The sequence below is a fragment of the Pezoporus flaviventris genome, unplaced genomic scaffold, assembly GCF_033815535.1.
Source record: "Pezoporus flaviventris isolate CSIRO_AGI_PZ_B2104156 unplaced genomic scaffold, CSIRO_AGI_Pfla_v1 ptg000002l, whole genome shotgun sequence".
NCBI lineage: Eukaryota > Metazoa > Chordata > Aves > Psittaciformes > Psittacidae > Pezoporus > Pezoporus flaviventris.
Genome location: NW_026892550.1, coordinates 58,239,001 through 58,256,912, shown reverse-complemented (window position 1 = coordinate 58,256,912; position 17,912 = coordinate 58,239,001). Strand labels below are relative to the sequence as shown.

At 48.3% G+C, this 17,912-nt stretch overlaps 1 protein-coding gene across 1 annotated transcript in view; it reads right to left on the bottom strand.

Annotated features, from left to right (window-relative positions):
• LOC133264975 (AF4/FMR2 family member 1-like) overlaps nucleotides 1-14,910 on the bottom strand; it is a 31,686-nt gene extending 16,776 nt beyond the window's left edge. Inside the window, exons 1-7 of the mRNA XM_061445172.1 lie at nucleotides 14,906-14,910; nucleotides 14,642-14,762; nucleotides 13,161-14,066; nucleotides 6,685-6,729; nucleotides 3,570-3,656; nucleotides 3,162-3,198; nucleotides 2,738-2,789 (exon numbers count right to left, since the gene is read on the bottom strand). Of these exons, the coding sequence (XP_061301156.1) occupies nucleotides 2,738-2,789; nucleotides 3,162-3,198; nucleotides 3,570-3,656; nucleotides 6,685-6,729; nucleotides 13,161-14,066; nucleotides 14,642-14,762; nucleotides 14,906-14,910 (1,253 nt within the window). The remainder of the gene's footprint in view (nucleotides 1-2,737; nucleotides 2,790-3,161; nucleotides 3,199-3,569; nucleotides 3,657-6,684; nucleotides 6,730-13,160; nucleotides 14,067-14,641; nucleotides 14,763-14,905) is intronic.
• Between the last annotated feature and the right edge of the window lie 3,002 nt (nucleotides 14,911-17,912).

Sequence of the window (17,912 nt, the reverse complement as noted above, 5' to 3'; positions counted from 1 at the left end):
TCTACACACAACAAAGATGAAGCTCTGTGAGGGGAATGCTCCTCGCTTAAGTTTGTCCAGCGCACTAACGCAGCAGCACAGGGTGGAAGAACTCTGATCCTTGTACATTAAGAGAGTGGCGTGCTATTGGGCTGCACTGAGTCCCCAAGGGACAGAAAGCATCATCTGTGCACCAGAAGCTGCGTGCGCTCATGCTCTCTGCTCTCAGGGGCTGCAAATGTTTTTCTGTCACAAGGGTTCTCTTTTTGCTGCTCAAGTGTTCTACCGTACATACGTAAGTAAATGCCAAGGGCAAGCCTCCCTCCTCTTTCTTCTCTACACAATGAACTTGATGCTCCTGCACATCTCAGCAATATCTGTAAATCAAGCAGTTTAGACACTCCAAGCAGCTTACAAGTGGGGAGCCACAAACTCTCTTTTACTATTGCTAGAGAGCAGGCTGCCTGCAAATGTTTCTAGAAGCATCATTTCGTCCTCTGCCTGCAGGTGGTAACTACTGCTTGCTATTTCAATGTATTACTGAAGGCCTCGAGAGGCTGGAAGGGAAGGATCTGTGGGCGGGGACCCAGCCTTCCCCCAGGTGTTATTCTCCTCTGGAAATCACACAGGCATATTCAAAAGGAGCTGGAAAACAGACAGGCAAAACTCCTGCTGTTCGAAAGTACAGTGATTCAAATCCTGAAACTAGCTGGAGACCAGCTCCTCAACCCAGAGAATTACACAAGTGTCATTTCAAAACGGGATGAAAGCTTGGCCACTGACACAGGGATTTTGATCAATCAGGTCAAAGCTGCGTTTATTTCAACCTCATTTCCAACTAAGGGCTTTCTGTGAGAAATTTCTCTCATGCCCAAATAAGAAAAGTAAGCCTCCAACCCCTCAGGACAAGACATTTTAGAGCAGGAAAACAAGTAAGAAAGATTCCCAGGAAACCACATCCACCTTGAAAAGTGGGGGCAGAGTTTGTGTTCCTGATACTTGTGGGGAAAAGGAAAACGACACAAAACTTCACGTTCTTTCACGCCTTCATGTCCGATTATGAACAAAGCAAAAACCATTTACAGCTTTGGAGGTCACCTCTGATGACCCTGAGGTGACCTTTGCTTTCCTAATTCTGCGACATCGGAGGAGTGAAAACCTTGAGTCAAAAAAGTGATTCCCTCCTTTAAGCACAGTTCCCACAAAAGAGACACGCTATTTTACAGTCACACCAAAGCAGCTGCCATGCACGGAGATACTCTCCTTGAAACAGGACCACATTTACTGCCAAAGCTGACCACGGACTCCCAACAAACAATTCCACAAATCAGATGTGACAAATCCACTCTTGTCCACTGAGCAGGATGGCGCGAAGAAACCCCAAAGGTCTCCTGTGTCTACCAGTACAGAGCCAACCCTTGCCACACAGATGATGCCTGTTGAAAAGGCACCAACCCCACAGTCCCCGAGTACCTTACCCTGATGCACAAGAGGTTCTCTGCGCACACAGACTTTGATTACACCCAAAGGCCTACCGCGCTCTCTTTGCATTTGGCCCGTGCCATTGCCCTGTGGCTGCCTTAATTAGCTCATGCCTTAACAGACGCCAGGTTTTCATTTGCAGGACCTGTTCTTTTCCAGCTTAGATACACACCATCAATCTCCCTCCAAAGCTATATAAAAGCTCTGTTAGTGAGAGAAGGAGCACTAAAATCAGCATCGCTTGAAAGCAAAGGCTGGTCCTTCCCCGCCAGCTGGGCTAAAGATGCATCACCACAAATGAGTGAGACATTTCCCCTTTTAAAAGAAGGGCTCTTCCATTCCAGCACTGCCAGGTGCTAACTTCAGGCTGTATTCAAGAATGAAAGCCGTCTGGGAAACCCTTGCACGCTCTGTAAAGCCGAATGCTTAATTTGGGCACACGAGCACCCTGGGATTTCAGGGCTGCTTCAAATTAAGCAGCACAAGCGCTGTTTGTTTTCAGCCAGCTACACTTGGTAAGGCAAGCTACTCCAGGCAGCTGGATTTTCAGTCACGTGTGCTTTAAACAGCAAAGAAAGCAAGCCCTGTTGTGCGAGTGAAAACAGAAAAACAAAGAGGAAGGGATGCATCGGTTCAAGGGACAGGTGCAGAGGAAGTCCCTGGGGAAATCCTTCTTGACTCCATTTTGGACATTAGCCTAAGCCACCCTCTTCCTCCCACTTCAGCTGTCTTTGCTGACTGTGGGTACACTGGCTCTGAAGAGCCCGCACGGACGCTGAGCAGAGAGGGGATGTTGGCGAAGGACAGAGGTACGTACCATGCCGAAGTTACAATTCTGGACCTCTGCGCTAAGAAAGGCGTATTTTCAGATTCTTGTCTACAGTAAAAGTCTCTTCTCTCTCTGCTGCCTGGAAAACTGACTCAAGCTCAAAAGGGATTTTTACAGGCAGCTGAGAAGAGCTGAAAAAGATTGTCTGTGGAGGAAGGCAGAGCCTGCAGCAGTTGAAACGAATATGTTTAACAGCGCAAAGAAAAGTCCCAGAAGTCCTTCAGGAGGAGCAAGCTGGGGTGGAAGAAGGAGCAGCAAAAGAAAGAATGGATTAAAGCAGCAGCTAACTACTCAGGAAGACACTATCCCACACTACCAGCCAGGGGAGGCTCCTCTGCAGAATGTCAGAACAGCACGAAAAGGGTTGAGTTTTACAGACCTGACAGAGCTTGAGTGCAAGACTCTACAATCTCAACCAAGAGATGGCAACTGAGTCTGGTTACTTACGATACTGTTGTCTGAGAACGAGGCAACGTATCCGAAGGTCCATCGCACTGTCCTGTAAATCAAAAGAGAATCAGCGGGGTTTATCTGCCTCAACGGTAGCGTATTTTACCCTATGGTCTCTGAGCATCAGGTTAGAAAGTCACTTTCTTCCAGGACGTAACTGATTGCCACTGAGATTATTTATCACTCCAAATGGGGCTTCCTAATGAAATACTGTTTGTTCTCTGCTGAACTGCTGCCTTAATTTCTAGGTAAGGAATGCATACAGTCTCTTCAGCATTTTCTAAACTCATCAATGTTTAACAAAGCACAGGAAACCACGTCCCTTAATCAAGGTAAACATTTGATGTTCTCAATGTATGACACTCAAAACCGTCTCTCAATAGACATAGAACAGTGTGCTTTCCTTTGGATTTCTACTTACTCTGGTTCTGTGCTACACATCCAACAGGCTGCGACTCCTAGAAAGCAAGCACAAGGTGCAACTTGAGAATCAAATACATCATCTCTCAATAGCAGCGTATCAGTGATCCGATTTCCTTGTGTTTGTTACTCTAATCGATACTTTGAGCAACGTGACAAAGAATAACTCCGAAGTCTCCAATAGTCTAAGCTTGCCTGATGTAGCTTAGCACGGACAGAAGTGATGCATTGCAAGTAACCATCACACAATTCAAAATCCATTGTGACTTCTAAAGATAATTTCTCCTAAAAGCCTTTACCTATGAAAGGAGGTGCAAGAGTTGGAAAGCTCATCAGATGAAAGTACGTGCAAGAGTTGGAAAGCTCTCTTCTAATTTATCAAAAGCCTTGGCAAAAAGAGGGTGTTTACCTTTGTTGGTAATGGAAATTTGGAAGGCTCTGCAGTAGGAGGAGTAGGAATATCTGTCAGAAGAGGTGGCCATGACTGGGTCATTTCCTGGAAAGCAAATGACAGAAGTGGGTTACAGTATTTTTGCTGATACAGGCAACTGAAGTTGTACCTCAAAGACATTTATATTCATGTACAATAAAAAGCTGAGCCCATCGTAAACCCAAGAGGCAATACCACAGCAAGAAGCCCTCTTTGAGCTCAGCGAGCCAGACCGTCATGAGCACTTGCTCTTTTTCTCCAAGCATACTTGCATTGCCCAATTAGCAGCAATCTCGGTGAAGCTTGTAGAGAGTTAAATACTTCCTATGTTTGCAGGATTAGGCTATCACAGTTAATAAAGGGAAAAGGACATAAAACCTGTCTACCAGTAGCTCTGGACTTTTTCAAAGTTCAGGAACTTCCTATTATGTTCCTATTACAGCAACAACACCCCCCTGAAAGGCTTTTCAAAACTCAAGGGGGTCAGCTAGGGAGCTCTGACTGCCAGCCATTCCTCATGCTATTCTACCTGAAACACTGCCTTTTGCTCTGACTGGCCAAGATGCCTTTGCTGCAGAGCTCCAAGACGTGGTTTCAAACCAAAGAGAGCGACTGCCTGATGGGCTATGTCTTTAGGAGCCTTTCTGCCCTGTTGCCCTGCTCTAACTCTCACCCAGGTATCCTGGGTTCAGCAGTAGCAGTCATTTTTCTCCTCCTTGGTAGCTGGTGCAGTGCAGTGTTTTGACTTTCGGCTCGGGAACAGAGCTGATAACAATGATGTTTTGGTTTGGCCAAGGACTTTGTGAGCCTCACGCTCTGCCAGGGAGGAGGGGAAGCCGGGAGGAAGCAGAGACAGGACACCTGACCCAAGCTAGCCAAAGAGGTATTCCATACCACAGCACGTCATGCCCAGGATGTAACTGGGAGTTAGCCGGAAGGGCTGGGGCACTGCGCGGTTGGAGGAGGTATGGGTCGGTGCTTGGTCGGGCTGGGGGGGGGGAAAGGGGGGCGGGCGAGGTATTGGTTGACTGGTGGCAACGTGATGTATTCTCTTCCCTTGTTATTTCCTTTATCATTATTATTATTGGTGGTAGCAGTAGTGATCTGTGTTATACCTTAGTTACTGAACTGTTCTTATCTCAACCCGTGGGAGTTGCATTCTTTTCAATTCTCCTCTCCGTCCCTCTGGGAGTAGGGGGAGGGAAAGGAGGGGGGGAGTGAGTGAACGAGCCCTCTGCCTGGTTTTAAACCACGAGAGTTCTTTTTGGTGCCCAAACGTGGGGCATGAGGGGTTGAGATAACAACAGATCTGACTGGATTAATAGTCACTCGTCACAATGCTGATTTATTGGCTCTCAGAGTTGTTCCTGTTGATATCACAGTTTCAGAATGTTGTAACTTACTTAGAGCCGGTATTTGCTGTGTTAGTGTTTATCAAGTGTGGGGCTTGGGCTAAGGTTCTTGTCTCACTAGTGGTGCTTCATGGCAATGACTTGTAACACGGGCGGGCTCTAGCAGCAGGGCGGGACGGACGTGGCCGTGGACTTGTACCTGCCCGTCCGGTTGCTCTTCACCGTCCTGGCCCTCGCCCTCGCCTCCGTCTTGGTGAGGCCCCGGGGAGCCGAGGGGGCGCGGCCCCGGGAGCCGGCGGCTGCTGAAGCTGCCCGGGAGAGCGGCCCCGGGGACCAAGCGGCGGCGGCAGCGGGGCCCGAGGCCGCGAGGGGACGGCTGCCGGTGGAGGAGGTCGAGGAGCGCAAGAAGGCGGCTGCCGAGCAGCGGGAGAAGGCGGCGGAGGAGCCGAGCCCCGCGGAGGAGCCGAGCCCTGCGACGGCCGAGAGCATTCCCCGGAAGCCGCCCGCCGAGCCCCAGGAGGATGCAGGAGACCACGCAGCATTTCCATCGTAAACCCAAGAGGCAATACCACAGCAAGAAGCCCTCTTTGAGCTCAGCGAGCCAGACCGTCATGAGCACTTGCTCCTTTTCTCCAAGCATACTTGCATTGCCCAATTAGCAGCAATCTCAGTGAAGCTTGTAGAGAGTTAAATACTTCCTATGTTTGCAGGATTAGGCTATCACAGTTAATAAAGGGAAAAGGACATGAAACCTGTCTACCAGTAGCTCTGGACTTTTTCAAAGTTCAGGAACTTCCTATTATGTTCCTATTACAGCAACAACACCCCCCTGAAAGGCTTTTCAAAACTCAAGGGGGTCAGCTAGGGAGCTCTGACTGCCAGCCATTCCTCATGCTATTCTACCTGAAACACTGCCTTTTGCTCTGACTGGCCAAGATGCCTTTGCTGCAGAGCTCCAAGACGTGGTTTCAAACCAAAGAGAGCGACTGCCTGATGGGCTATGTCTTTAGGAGCCTTTCTGCCCTGTTGCCCTGCCCTAACTCTCACCCAGGGACCAGCTAGTTGGGCTAAGCCATGGTCCGGCTAAGAGCACAGCACACAGACCGCAGCCAGGAGATAGGGATCAACCTCCAACCTGCCTCTTCTGGCACCACAGCTGGACACAGAGGACTGGGCTAAAGCTTTGGCTTGCACTGCAACAAACACGTGAACAGCCTAGCACAGACAACGATCTTTGTCTTGAACATACGCTAAAACACCTTAATGGGGGTCAATCTAGACAAAGCCTTTGGGGAAGCTGGGGCTCAGAAATTCAGAACCACTCTGTTGAAATCACACAAGACAGACTTTTCTTGTCTCCCTATTAAGTTTAAATCCTGAAGAGTGTAATACTCCCTCCCAGAAATAAAGGAACTCATATGGCCTGCCACCCTCACTGCCTCTCCTGGAACACTTATCTTATTTGCACTCTGTGCTCGGTGAAAGGGTCCCATGTACTCAGACCCAGCTGAGTACTGGCAGCCTGTGCGCTGCCCACAAAGCCATCTCTGACACAGGTTGCAGAGGCAGTTTTGCATTAAGAGCTGGCTCAGATTGGCGCAAATGTACCATAATTACAGGGACAGAGAAGCCCAGTCCAGCAGCAGTGCCATGCACGCGGTGATATTCCTCCTCCTCCCCCCACCACTACTTCAATGTATACAAAACACAAACACGTCGATCTATTATTTAAGAGCACCTACCTTCAAAATTTCCTTAACGGCTTGGGCATCCCAGCGGAAGGTTTGCTACAAGCAAATAAAAAGAAGGAAGCAGCATGAGTTTCTTTGTTCCTTTACCAGCTGACTGAGATAAACAGAGGCACTCATCAAACGTTTGCTTACCAACAGTTCTACAAAGGCCACGGGAGTCCCTTAATAAGAAAAGACTAAAAAGCCCCATCAGAAGGGCACTTTATTCTACAAAGCCTGTTGTTTTCAAGTCTTTAGTAGAAGATATATTCCAATAAAGATGAGAAAGAACCAAAGTGAAAGAGAGTTCATTAAACAGTGGTGCTTGTCCAGCTGACAGGATTCCCCCTGCTTCCTAACTGGTGTCCTTCTGTGCACCCACGTGCACTCAGCAGAATAAGAAGCCAGTATAAAGCCCTAAACTGGGAGCAGGCAAAGTAAAGGTGGCTGTAAGTGGAAGAATAACCCACCGGACTCTTAAATGCCAGCTCCTGGACTCAAGGGAACACCAACTGTGATTAGAAAAGTTGAAAAGCAGTATGACTAACTTGTGCAGTTCAGGATAAAACCTTGAATGCACCGCCGGGTTAGAGCAACACGGGGAGGAACTAGCCTGCCTTCACTACAACAGGCTTGCACAAATGTACAGGTGCACACACCCGCAAAAGAAGGGAGATTTTTATGTAGAAAACAATTTAAGAAATGCACAGGCATTCTGTTCAAGCTGCACAGCAACTGTGTGACAAAACTCTCCGAAATACCTCCAAGTCCTCTTTTCACCGGCAATTCCAAAAAACCCACACACTTCCATAAGCACATGCCCTGAGGCTTACAGAGATCTCTTAGACACACTAGAGAGAGATGAACAAGGAACTCGGGATAATAAGAATCACCCCAAAGCAAACTAAATTGCTTGAGGAACCACCTGGTACACAAAGGAGAGGTCCACTGGCCATGATGTGTGGGCCAGACACCCAGCCATCAACCAGAAGCAGTGCAGTGCCCCAACCAGGCAGTAACTCAAGACAGGGACGGCATCAGCCTGCCCGGCACTGCCGTCTTTTGTGGCAGACTCAGTTACAGCCTCACAGCAGGAGGCACCAGTAGCCTGCTCCTTGGTCTCGGTGTGATAGCTGGAGGCGGAAGGGCAAAGCACGAGAAGCATTGACAGAATAGTGGCAAAAGCCCAGCTTTCTCCTCTCTGCACAATGCAGTCAACGCTCGCCAAAGCTGGGAAACTCAGAAAGTGGGCATCTTTTTGAAAAGAAGGTTTTGCCACAGATACTACAAGGAATAAGCAGCGCTGGTTTGGGGTAATGGCTGAAGAGCTTTTAAGGCTGCTGCTTTTTATCAAAGGTATTCCATTAGAAATTACAGCACACATTTTTATTCCACTCTGCCAAGGTGTGCCAAATGGAGCTGAAGGACCACACAGCTCTGGCATGTGGAAGTAGGGGGCTGAAGCTTGCTCCCTGATTTGTAAACAGCCTGCCTCGCCTAAAGACCTTTCTGCTCCTTCTCATTTCAGTAATTTCCGCCTGCTTATCTGTATGCCTCTGTCGTCACAGCCCACGTAGAGCTGCCCCTCTGACACCAATCAGCCCTGTGCTGCTTCTCAGTCCCTTTCACCTCAGGTGAAACTGGTGCCTGTAGATATGCAAGCAGCGTAGGTCAAGAAGAGCTAGAGCACGCAGGCATTTCCTATGTTGCCTGCTATCTCCTCCTAATTGAAATGGACTCGCAACGTGTGTGTGTGTGTGTGTGGCTCAAGAATACCAGCTACTGCTCTTTGCCTGGTTTCAGGCTAAATTATTAGTGCTGAGAAAACCCGAGCGAGCAGGATCAGAAAAGCCAATTTGAGTTCCATGCCCTTCACTGTGCTGGCAGTTTTCTTTGTTTCCTAATGAGAGCTTTGCCACTGCAGCTATCAATTATCAGCAGAGAAGGTCACCTCTTCAGGCTGCTGAAAAAGTTTCCCATTTACAGCTGCTTCCAATTTAATACTATATTTTAATAGAAATATTTGGTTACAAATTTATTTTTCCATGTCAACCGCATGGGCTTTTGCCCCTTGAATGCAATGGGGATCACAAAACTGCATATGCATGAATGAAGACTTAGTTTGAATAGAACAGGCGGGGCAAGATCAGACCAAAACCTACCACCCTGTCCTCACTTTATCTGTACGTGCTTCGCTAGCTCAGAGCGGGAGGAGATCTTGCATATTAAATGCACTCTCTGTTCACACACAAGTCACGCTAGGAATAACACACTAACTTACTCTTCAAAGTGATTTTCCACCTGCATTTCTGTGTTAAGAATCTACCCTCTAATACTATAGATAGATGCAAGATGCACACACATAGGGCACGCTTCCAAAATGACCCAGCCAACAGAAGAGACTGTATGTATTTTAACCAAGCCTCTAATCATCTTGATTAGGGATGCAATAATGTTCTGCTGTGTACTGAAAAAGCCTGCCAAAACTTGAAGCTACAATCAACTTGATGAAAACAAACACGTAAACACAGAAATCCATACAGGTTTTTGCAGGCTATCTTAAGGAACACCAGACACCAAAGCAGATGCTCTGCCAAAGATTTACCACTAAAGAGATTATAATACATCTCTGATACAAAGACAGGTCCAACGATCTGAAGCATGGCTTACTCCATCCACCTGGTTTTAGAGGATGTGGTGACAAAGCTGCTTTTGGGGAAAGCTGAAGCAACCGTTCCTAGTTACCTATTCAGGAAAGCATTTATTGGAACAAATACGAAGACTGTGTGAATATACCTGTGATTAAAATAATTTCTAGTCAGGCAGGCACCATCCTGCAAGCAAACTAGCAGCATGGGTGGTCCTTAAGCATGTTTTTAAGGGATGTTTATCGCTTGCTGCAGACACAGTGCACTTGTTCAACAGATCTCTTTCTTTCATCCGCTCACCGATTCCCACAAGTGTTTGACGCATGGGGAACGTCTACCCTTTCTTAAGAGGGCAAACAAAACTGGCAGCTGCTGCAGTAAAAAAGGCCCCTGCAAGCCACAGGAGAACTGGCTACACAGGGGAAACCGCAACACTGGTGTCGAGCAAACAAAAGCAGCAAAACCGCATCAAGTACGGGAGGTACAGGCAGGTAGTTAACACAAGATTTTCTTCTGACTTCTTTCAGGTTCAGGAATTGTAGGGGTTGTTTTTTATATTTGTTTCTGTTTTAAAGTTCACACAAAAAGAGTTATTAGCCTTTTTATAAGGAAAAATATGGAACTTGAGCTGAAGCTTACCGAGGTGTCTTCGCACTGTTGCCTGTGGGCTTTGCACTAAGCCAATAACAAACCAGATAAAGTGTGCACAGACTTCGAAACAAGCTGTATTTTAAGGATGAGTATCCCTTCCCTGACTTCAGCGTGGGAATACTTGCACACCCTTAGGTTTCCCTTGGTGCTATTTTTGTATTGGCTCAAAACCATTCAAATCAGAAGCTCAAAAAGGGACTTTTGTTATCTAGTCACAAAATCTTGGTTGATATAATTTGTTTAAATTCTCAGATTGCACAGAGTTAAATATGTCTTTCATGACTGCTCCATGAATTATAGCTACAGACTTTAAAGGCCATTTTGTTACGTGGAAATTGCCTGAGGGTTCGTTGCTACTGCAAAATAACGTACAGATACTGTTTGGCAGCCGAGTCCCCGTAGCAGCAGCTCGAGCTGTTCTACGAAATTCGGGAAGCTGCAGTCAGAGAACGACAAACCCATGAGCAGAGAAGGCAATTTTCTGAGCAGATTGCCTAAGGCTAGGATTAATTTTCACAGAGGGTTAATAATTACCGCAAGACGCACCGTTTTTAGCGCAGAAAATTCACTTCATTTCATCAAAAACACAATGGCCACAACAAACAAGACAAAAGGTGGAAGAGAGAAGGAAAGGCAAAATGCAACTCAAAGAAAACTGAAACGGAAACCCAACTTTCAAAAACCTTCCTATCCGACTGTCCTTGTGGAAAGAGAAGAAACTTGGTTCCAGTGCTGCACTAACAAGGCACCTCACACTGCAGCAGCTGTAAAATGTACGTTTGGGGATGCACTTGTTCAAGTTTTCTTCTAGCTTCAGGTAGCCAGCTGGGTGGGTTTAGCAGTGCAGGAGGAGCAGAAACAAGCAACGCATCCTACATCTCCCCTCTCACCAGCTTAGTTCTTGACCGTAATGGAGCAAGACTCTTGTAATTCCAGCAAAGCAAAGCTAAAGTCCATCTGCTTGCCATTGCTCCCAGCGTTAAGTTTCACTTCTACATTTCATGAAAAACAAAAACCATGCTATACTTTTTGCTTTATGCACACTAAAGCAATACTGAGGCACCACAGAAATGTACAGAATGGCTCTGCCTCATCCAGCGAGACAGAAATCTTCAAAGTTACATCAAAATCTACTTGTTCTCGTATTTGTGTTTACGCTGCTCGCTTGGTTTTGACACCCGCGACTTCATGGCAGACTACAAATCAAAGCCACCAGGCTCAAAGTCCACAGGAGCCTTCTAAAATAATTTATCTGGGTGCTATTTCAGGTCCTCTGTGAGCCCCAGTTTAACCAGCAGGTTGCATGCAGCCAAGTCCCCTGTGGACGATTTCACAAGCGCGCTTAACCCATTCAAGTCCACTCCTCTCCTTTCCAAGGCAACCTAAAGTTGAGTCACTGAAACAATGCCATACCTCCAGGCACTCTCCTGCTTCTGTCCCAGGGTCAACCCAGAAGCCCCACTCACAGACAAGACAAGACAAGACAAGACAAGACAAGACAAGACAAGACAAGACAAGACAAGACAGCAGCTCCAGCCTGCCACCACCCTTGCTGCAGGTTTGAAAACAAACCAAACCGTTTCCATCAACTTCTACTCTTGCTTTCTTCAGCTGACAATGAAGGCTCCTGGCAATGGAAGCATTTTACATCAAAATGCTCAGTAAACAATGGGTGCACTGTCCTGTTCCTGCCTGGCTGCCTGGAGGAAATAAAACAGTCCTCAAAGATATTACATGCTTTTCTAACTCCAAGATGGATTATTTTGCTCAATCTCAAACTAAATGCATGGACCTCTTTCTTGTGTCCAAAGAGCTTCGGAGAAAAAGAAAAAAAATCACAGGTTTGCCTTCCTTTGCCTGAAGGTTTCAAGTTTCTCAGAAGCTCTAGCTTTACTTCCTAAAGCCATTTAACCACTTGAGGGTTTATGTACTGCTGGAGGTCAGCAGGAATCAGGCTATTAAAAGCTAAAAGGCATTTTGCAACAAAATTCTAGTCACTTAGATCCAAACCCAGCATAGCTACTGTTTGGTTGGGTTTAGTCTGTGTCTATTACTTGTTTCTTTTCAAACCTGGGCATTAAGGTACCTGTTAACTTCTCATCAATGTCATTTTGCCAGTTTCCTCTCCTTTTCCACAAGAAATTGCCTACAGCCGTTTGCAGCTGATCAACACCCTCTTCCACAAAAGGCAGAAGGCACCCACACTCTCCCTTTCTCCTACAAAGGCAAAACACAATCTTAAAACTCTCTCCACCTCTCTCCTTGCCCAGCTGCCTTAGGTCTCAGTCCTTGGCAGAGAAAGGACAAGTGCAGTGACCAGAACTAAGATATGCTCGAGCTTGCTGCCCAGGATGCCTTCTGCTGACAACAACAAACAAAAGAGCTCTGCTCCTTTTGCTCATAGCTGGGGGACAAGAAAGAGCCTACAGTCTTTCCCTGAATGCAGAATTTTAGAGGGCTTTCAGGGTCTTGCTTATGATTTACAATCCCACTTCTGCACTAAATTTCCTTCGAGAAACTGCTCAAAAAACATTCCATGGAGCGGGAAACAGAATGGTCTCGTGCTTCCCAAGGGCTAAGTCCATCTGGTAGAAATCTTCAGGATATTTTTTGTTTACATGGATACTTCCCTGAGGGTCTACAGTTACATCGTACAAACTCACTTAGGAGAGCCCTGTGGTGTTCACAGACAACTACCCAAAACCCCAAAAAGCCCAAAAACCTTCATCCTACCAGGTGACCATAGAACTCCCTGCACAGTCAGCTGTCCCAGTACTCAGCAAACATATGGGACTTCTACTCACCAGCACTCAGACCGAGTACCAACGCTCTGCATGCACTGACTGTAGGTACATCACCCCCTGACCTCTCAGCGTATCATTTCCCCCCTTCTTCTTTTCAACAATCTTTACAGGCAAGACAAAAGTCACAGCAACAGAAGCAGTCGCTCTAACCATAAGGCCTGCTGCAGCCTCACTGATAAAACAGACACGGAATCATGGCGAGTGCTGCATTTTCACCATCCAGGTATCTCCCCCAGATGTACTGGCAAAAGGCACTCTTAAAATACACCTTCTAAAAGTGATAAAGTGTGCACAGCCATCAATGCTGCTCGTAGTCTCTGCCCTTTGGTGACCTGTCCTCCCATAGCTGAGCTTACCCTGCCAGCAACAGAGTCTCCTAACTCACCTTTACGGGCTCAGAAGGGATTTCTGATTTGAATAGTCTGGCTCTGGCATTCACCTTCAGATCTGAGATCTTTTCAAAGGGCTCTCTATGGTATTCCTCCAGGAGAGGTTTGAGATCTGGCGATTCCTCTCGCGCCTGATCTTGGACATCCATTGGTCTCACACAGGCAGTTGGTTTCTGCTGCATCGCGCTGGGCTTTGATGGCAAAGCTGTAGGAACCGTCCGAGAGGAAGGCCGAGTGTTGCTGCTCAGGTCAATGTCTGAGCCGTCCTGACTTTCCTCTTCCTCTGATCCTGTCACTAGGTCCTGAAACGATTTTCTTTGACTGTAGGTCAGCTCCTGGCTTTTGCTGCTCTTTTCTGACTTGGAACTGACGTGCAGGTCGGAACGCAGAGGTGACAGAGGTTCCAGTGGAGGAGGCAAAGGTGTCAGAAATGAAGAAAATGAGAAAATGGAGTAGTCCAGATCATGAGCACGACCTTCACCAGCCGCACGCCTGTCACTTCCCTTGCGATGAAGACCTTCGTGACTTTCCTTGTCACCACAACTGCGTTTGCGACTTTGGCTCTGACCGTTGGATGAGCTGCCGCTCTGCACGTGCAAACCTGAATGCGGTTTTGTCCTTGATTGTGCCTTTTCGCAGGGACTTGAGCGGTGAGCAGGAGGAGCACTTACAGCCGTAGTGGGTGGATGGTGGGCTGTGTCGTGGAATGAAGGTGATGATGTAGGGCTGGTATTTTCATCAAGGGAGTGTGGGAAATGAGGTGCTTCAGGTGAGACCGGAGGAAGGACTTCCTGAAGCCCTAAGAAATTCCATTGGGTTTTGGAGTTGATGAGCCCCATGACATCCTCATAATTGCCCAGCACGTTCCGAATTTGGTTTGACAAGTCATCTCCTTTATGAGTCTGCAACAGAAGAACAGAGGCAGAAATGGAAAAAGCACGGACCCTCAACTTCAGGAGACTCAGCTCTGTAAGAGAGATTCGTCAGGATCTTAATTGCATCACTGTGTATCACCACAAGCAAAGTTAGGCAAGCTCATCTTGATCCTGCAGTGCAGTCCCTCCAAAGCAAGTGGGACTGCTCTGCTCACTCTTAGTTCTTCTGAGCCAAACTTGTAGGTGTGCCTGCAGTCTTCAGGAACACTAACAGCAGACCCGTTTGTTTCTATCACAGCTGCACACAGACAGGCAGCCAAGCTGCTCTTGGGTGCTCTCCCTCAAATTCCCAAACTACAGGAAGTAGCCTCCAAATGAATCTGCCCAGCCCAAAGACCTTACTGCGCTTGCACCATCTTCAGAGCTTTAAACCCATACTCTGATGAGCTTAAGTTAAGCAGATGGGAAGATGCTGGTTCTGCACGTGTCACACTCAACTCTGCTACACCATATGCAGAAGCCACAGCTCTGCTCTTACGCTCCAACCATCTTTCCTCCTCTCCCTCCACCACACCGCCCCCCCCCCCCCCCGCCCCCATTACCTTGTAGGGTGCTGCAAAGACGGGAGGCTTCTCAGGGAGCTTGTTTTTCTCCTGCTGAGCCTCCCCAATTCGTCTCTCTCTCTCTCTAGCATGCAGCAGGTTTCTGTCCTCATTGCATAAGCTTTAGGAAAGAGAGAAAGAAAGGATGGTTAACGCTTTACACCACTGTTACCAACGAGTACCTACTGTGCTTCTCAGACAACAGTGCATGTCCAGCATGAAAGTCATTTTGAACAGGATGCTTACAGTTGGCAAATCAGTTACGTCATGTCACCGCATGGTGCTATAATACATACAAGGTACAGCAAGCATCCTTCTCGGGGCTTTCTACTCTTGATACCATACATCAAGAAAGGTGGGAAGGGAAAAACTATCCGTCCATTGAATCGTCAAACACTGGTTCCAGACTCTTTTCAGTGGTGCTCAACGGCAGGATGAGGACCAATGGCCACAAACTAAAAGTCAAGAAGCTTCACCCCAACGTGAGGAAGAACTTCTTTACATCAAGGGTGGCAGAGCACTGGAACAAGCTGCCCAGGAGAGTAGTGGTGGCCCCCTCTCTGGAGACATTCCAAACCTGCCTGGGCACCTTCCTGTGTCATCTGCTCTAGGTGGCCCCGCCTTGCCAGGGCGGGTGGGCTGTATGATCTCCAGAGGTCCCTTCCAACCCTCACGGTTCTGTGATTCTGTCTAACTCTTCACCTGAGGGTAAAAAAGAATCTACTATTTTGAAGGTGTTGCCACTTTCAGAGACTGAACTTTGCCAGCTTTATAAAGAGGCTTGAAAACTTAGTCTTTACTTTAAATTGGCAGTCAGAAAGCTGCTTGCTTACCTGCCAAACCATGCAGTTCCATTTAAAGCAATCGTGCAAATGTATTTAAAGTGGTGGTCTCAGAAATCTGGAAAGCACCAGGTCAAATCCCCCTGTTCCTCCTCAACCGCATACGCATACACTCAATTCCGCCAGCCCCACATCAAAACAGCAATAAAGCTGCGTCACATGCGCAGCAGAATAACTTCACGGAAAGCCAGATACTTTAAACTACACCATCTCTGTGAAATACTCCTGCAAAATCTGGGACTATTAATGGACATTTGTCAAGCAGCAGCACGGAGGCACAGTATGTGGATGCAGGCATTGGCCTCCTCTCCTGCTTCTACTCTACTCACAGGCACACTATGTGGATGCATTATTTTTCTCTCTTCCCTCCTCTTTCTACCCTACCGCACAGTCTACTGCATACATGCAATTCCTATATTCTTCTTAGTACACTCAACTTCTCGAGCGTCCCAGTTTGGAAGGGAAGAGCCTTGCCTTCCCCACCACTGACATTTTCTCAAAGACCACACCGATGATCCCCAACTGAAGGTCAAGCTAGAGGCCTGGCTTTCCTGAAACAGTTAATCAAGAGGTCCAATTCCTGCAGAAGTGGCTTCCTGACACAATGTGAGCTATGGAAAACTGCTGTCTGATGGCAAGCTTCCTGCTAGGCCCTGCTCCCATGTGCCCTCCTGCCACCCAAGAAAACGGCTGTGTGACCTCCAAGACATCAAGCGTGTCCCTAGCCTTGGAGCCAAGCCAAGCTTCACAGCCAGCCAGTGGCGCTAACACTTATGCTGTAGCCCCTCTTAGCACGCAGCCTATTAAAGCAACGGGCTGATACAGCAGGCCAGTAAATCATGCCAGTAAGTCATCATACAAAGGAAAGGGAAAGGATGCCGCAAACTTAAGCCTTTGCCACTTGAAGTGCTCCCAGTCTCCCCACATGCAGAGAGAGCAGGTAGTCAGAGCTAGAGAAGAGGTCAGCTGTTAACGAAGCAGCCAACCTTCCCGTCCTGCTTCCCCAAAGCTCAGGGCTCTGTCATCTTGCAGTCTGCAACGTAAAGCCACCTCTTGGCTTCAAGCCTGTCGAAAAGCACCACTGTGAAAACACACTGCGGAGCGCCAAACTTCTGTGCAGGATATACCACCAGTTTTAATTCCTTGTAATCATCCCTCGCCTGAAGCACAGGGGAGCAGGGTGGGGGGGGCTAAAGAGCAACGAGAGGAGTTTCTCCCCTTGGCATTTCTGACACGCTCGTTAAAGCATCCTAAAAGCTAACAAGGCATTTAACGGGTACCTTAAACAGCACTGCGTCATCAAACACCGTGACTTCAGAAAAGCTGCCTCCCCCATGCCGAGGGTGAAGTTGACTTTAGACAGGATGCCCCCCGCCCCCCAGCAGCCAGAACACAGTCACCCGAAAAGGATTTAACCGCCACTGCTGCATTCGCTTGAATTCTACTGCCTGACAGCAACGACATCGGACCCTTCGTTTCCGTACTCTTCTCTACAACCATTTCCCACCTATCCAGCAGACCTGCACACAAGCAGACGCAACCTCCCATTTACACTGCCAGTTCTCCAACCCAATCGAACAGAAACCATTTACCACCCCTTCAAACAGCGCTGCGGGCAACCACAGAAACCTGTTTAGGCTGGGCTGGCTACAAGAGAAAACCACCAAAAGAGATACGGACAAGTCCCCAGGGGAGGAGAAAATCAGTTTCCCAGTGTTGTTAACTTGCTGGGGAGGGGTTTGACAGCGAGAATTAGGACTCTGGGTTTCCAGCTAAAAGCAGCTTTATGCTGAGCTGAGGCAGCGGCGCCTCAGTGAGCGAAACGCATCAACGGAATCCAGCCAGGACGCCTCTCCACACACACCGCAACAACAGCAAACTCTGCCCGGCAAGGAGCGAAGGCATCATTACCACACCAACAGCGACACAAGCTCTTTAACGCCCTACCTCGACTGGGCAGCCGTCGCCAAGTTTAACGCCCCAAGTGTCTTCTCTCCATGAGTTCTCTCCCCAGCTACCCAGGCTCTACCCGGCTGCCAACGCCTCCTCGTCCATGTGGCGGTGCCGCGTCGCCCTCCTCCGGACGCCCGTCAGCGTGCGGCTCCAAGCGGCCACCGCACCGCAGCCCTCGCTCCCCGCAGCCCGGCGCCCCGAGCCCGGCCTGCCTCACACTCATCTTGACAGACATCCGGGCAGCCGCGCCCTCCTCCGGCGCCAGTCATGCCCGGCCGGCGACGAGGAGGACGATGCGGGCCTCGGCACTTTCAGCTGGGAGGGGGGAACTCACGGGGGGGACCGGACCTGACCACACGGCCCTCTGTGAAAAACCAAGATCTGGCTCGCAGCGTGCCAACATCAACCGCGGCCCGCTGCTCTTTTAGTCCTCTGTCGCTTTATGGGGAGCGGGTCTGGCAGCAGCTCACTGCCCC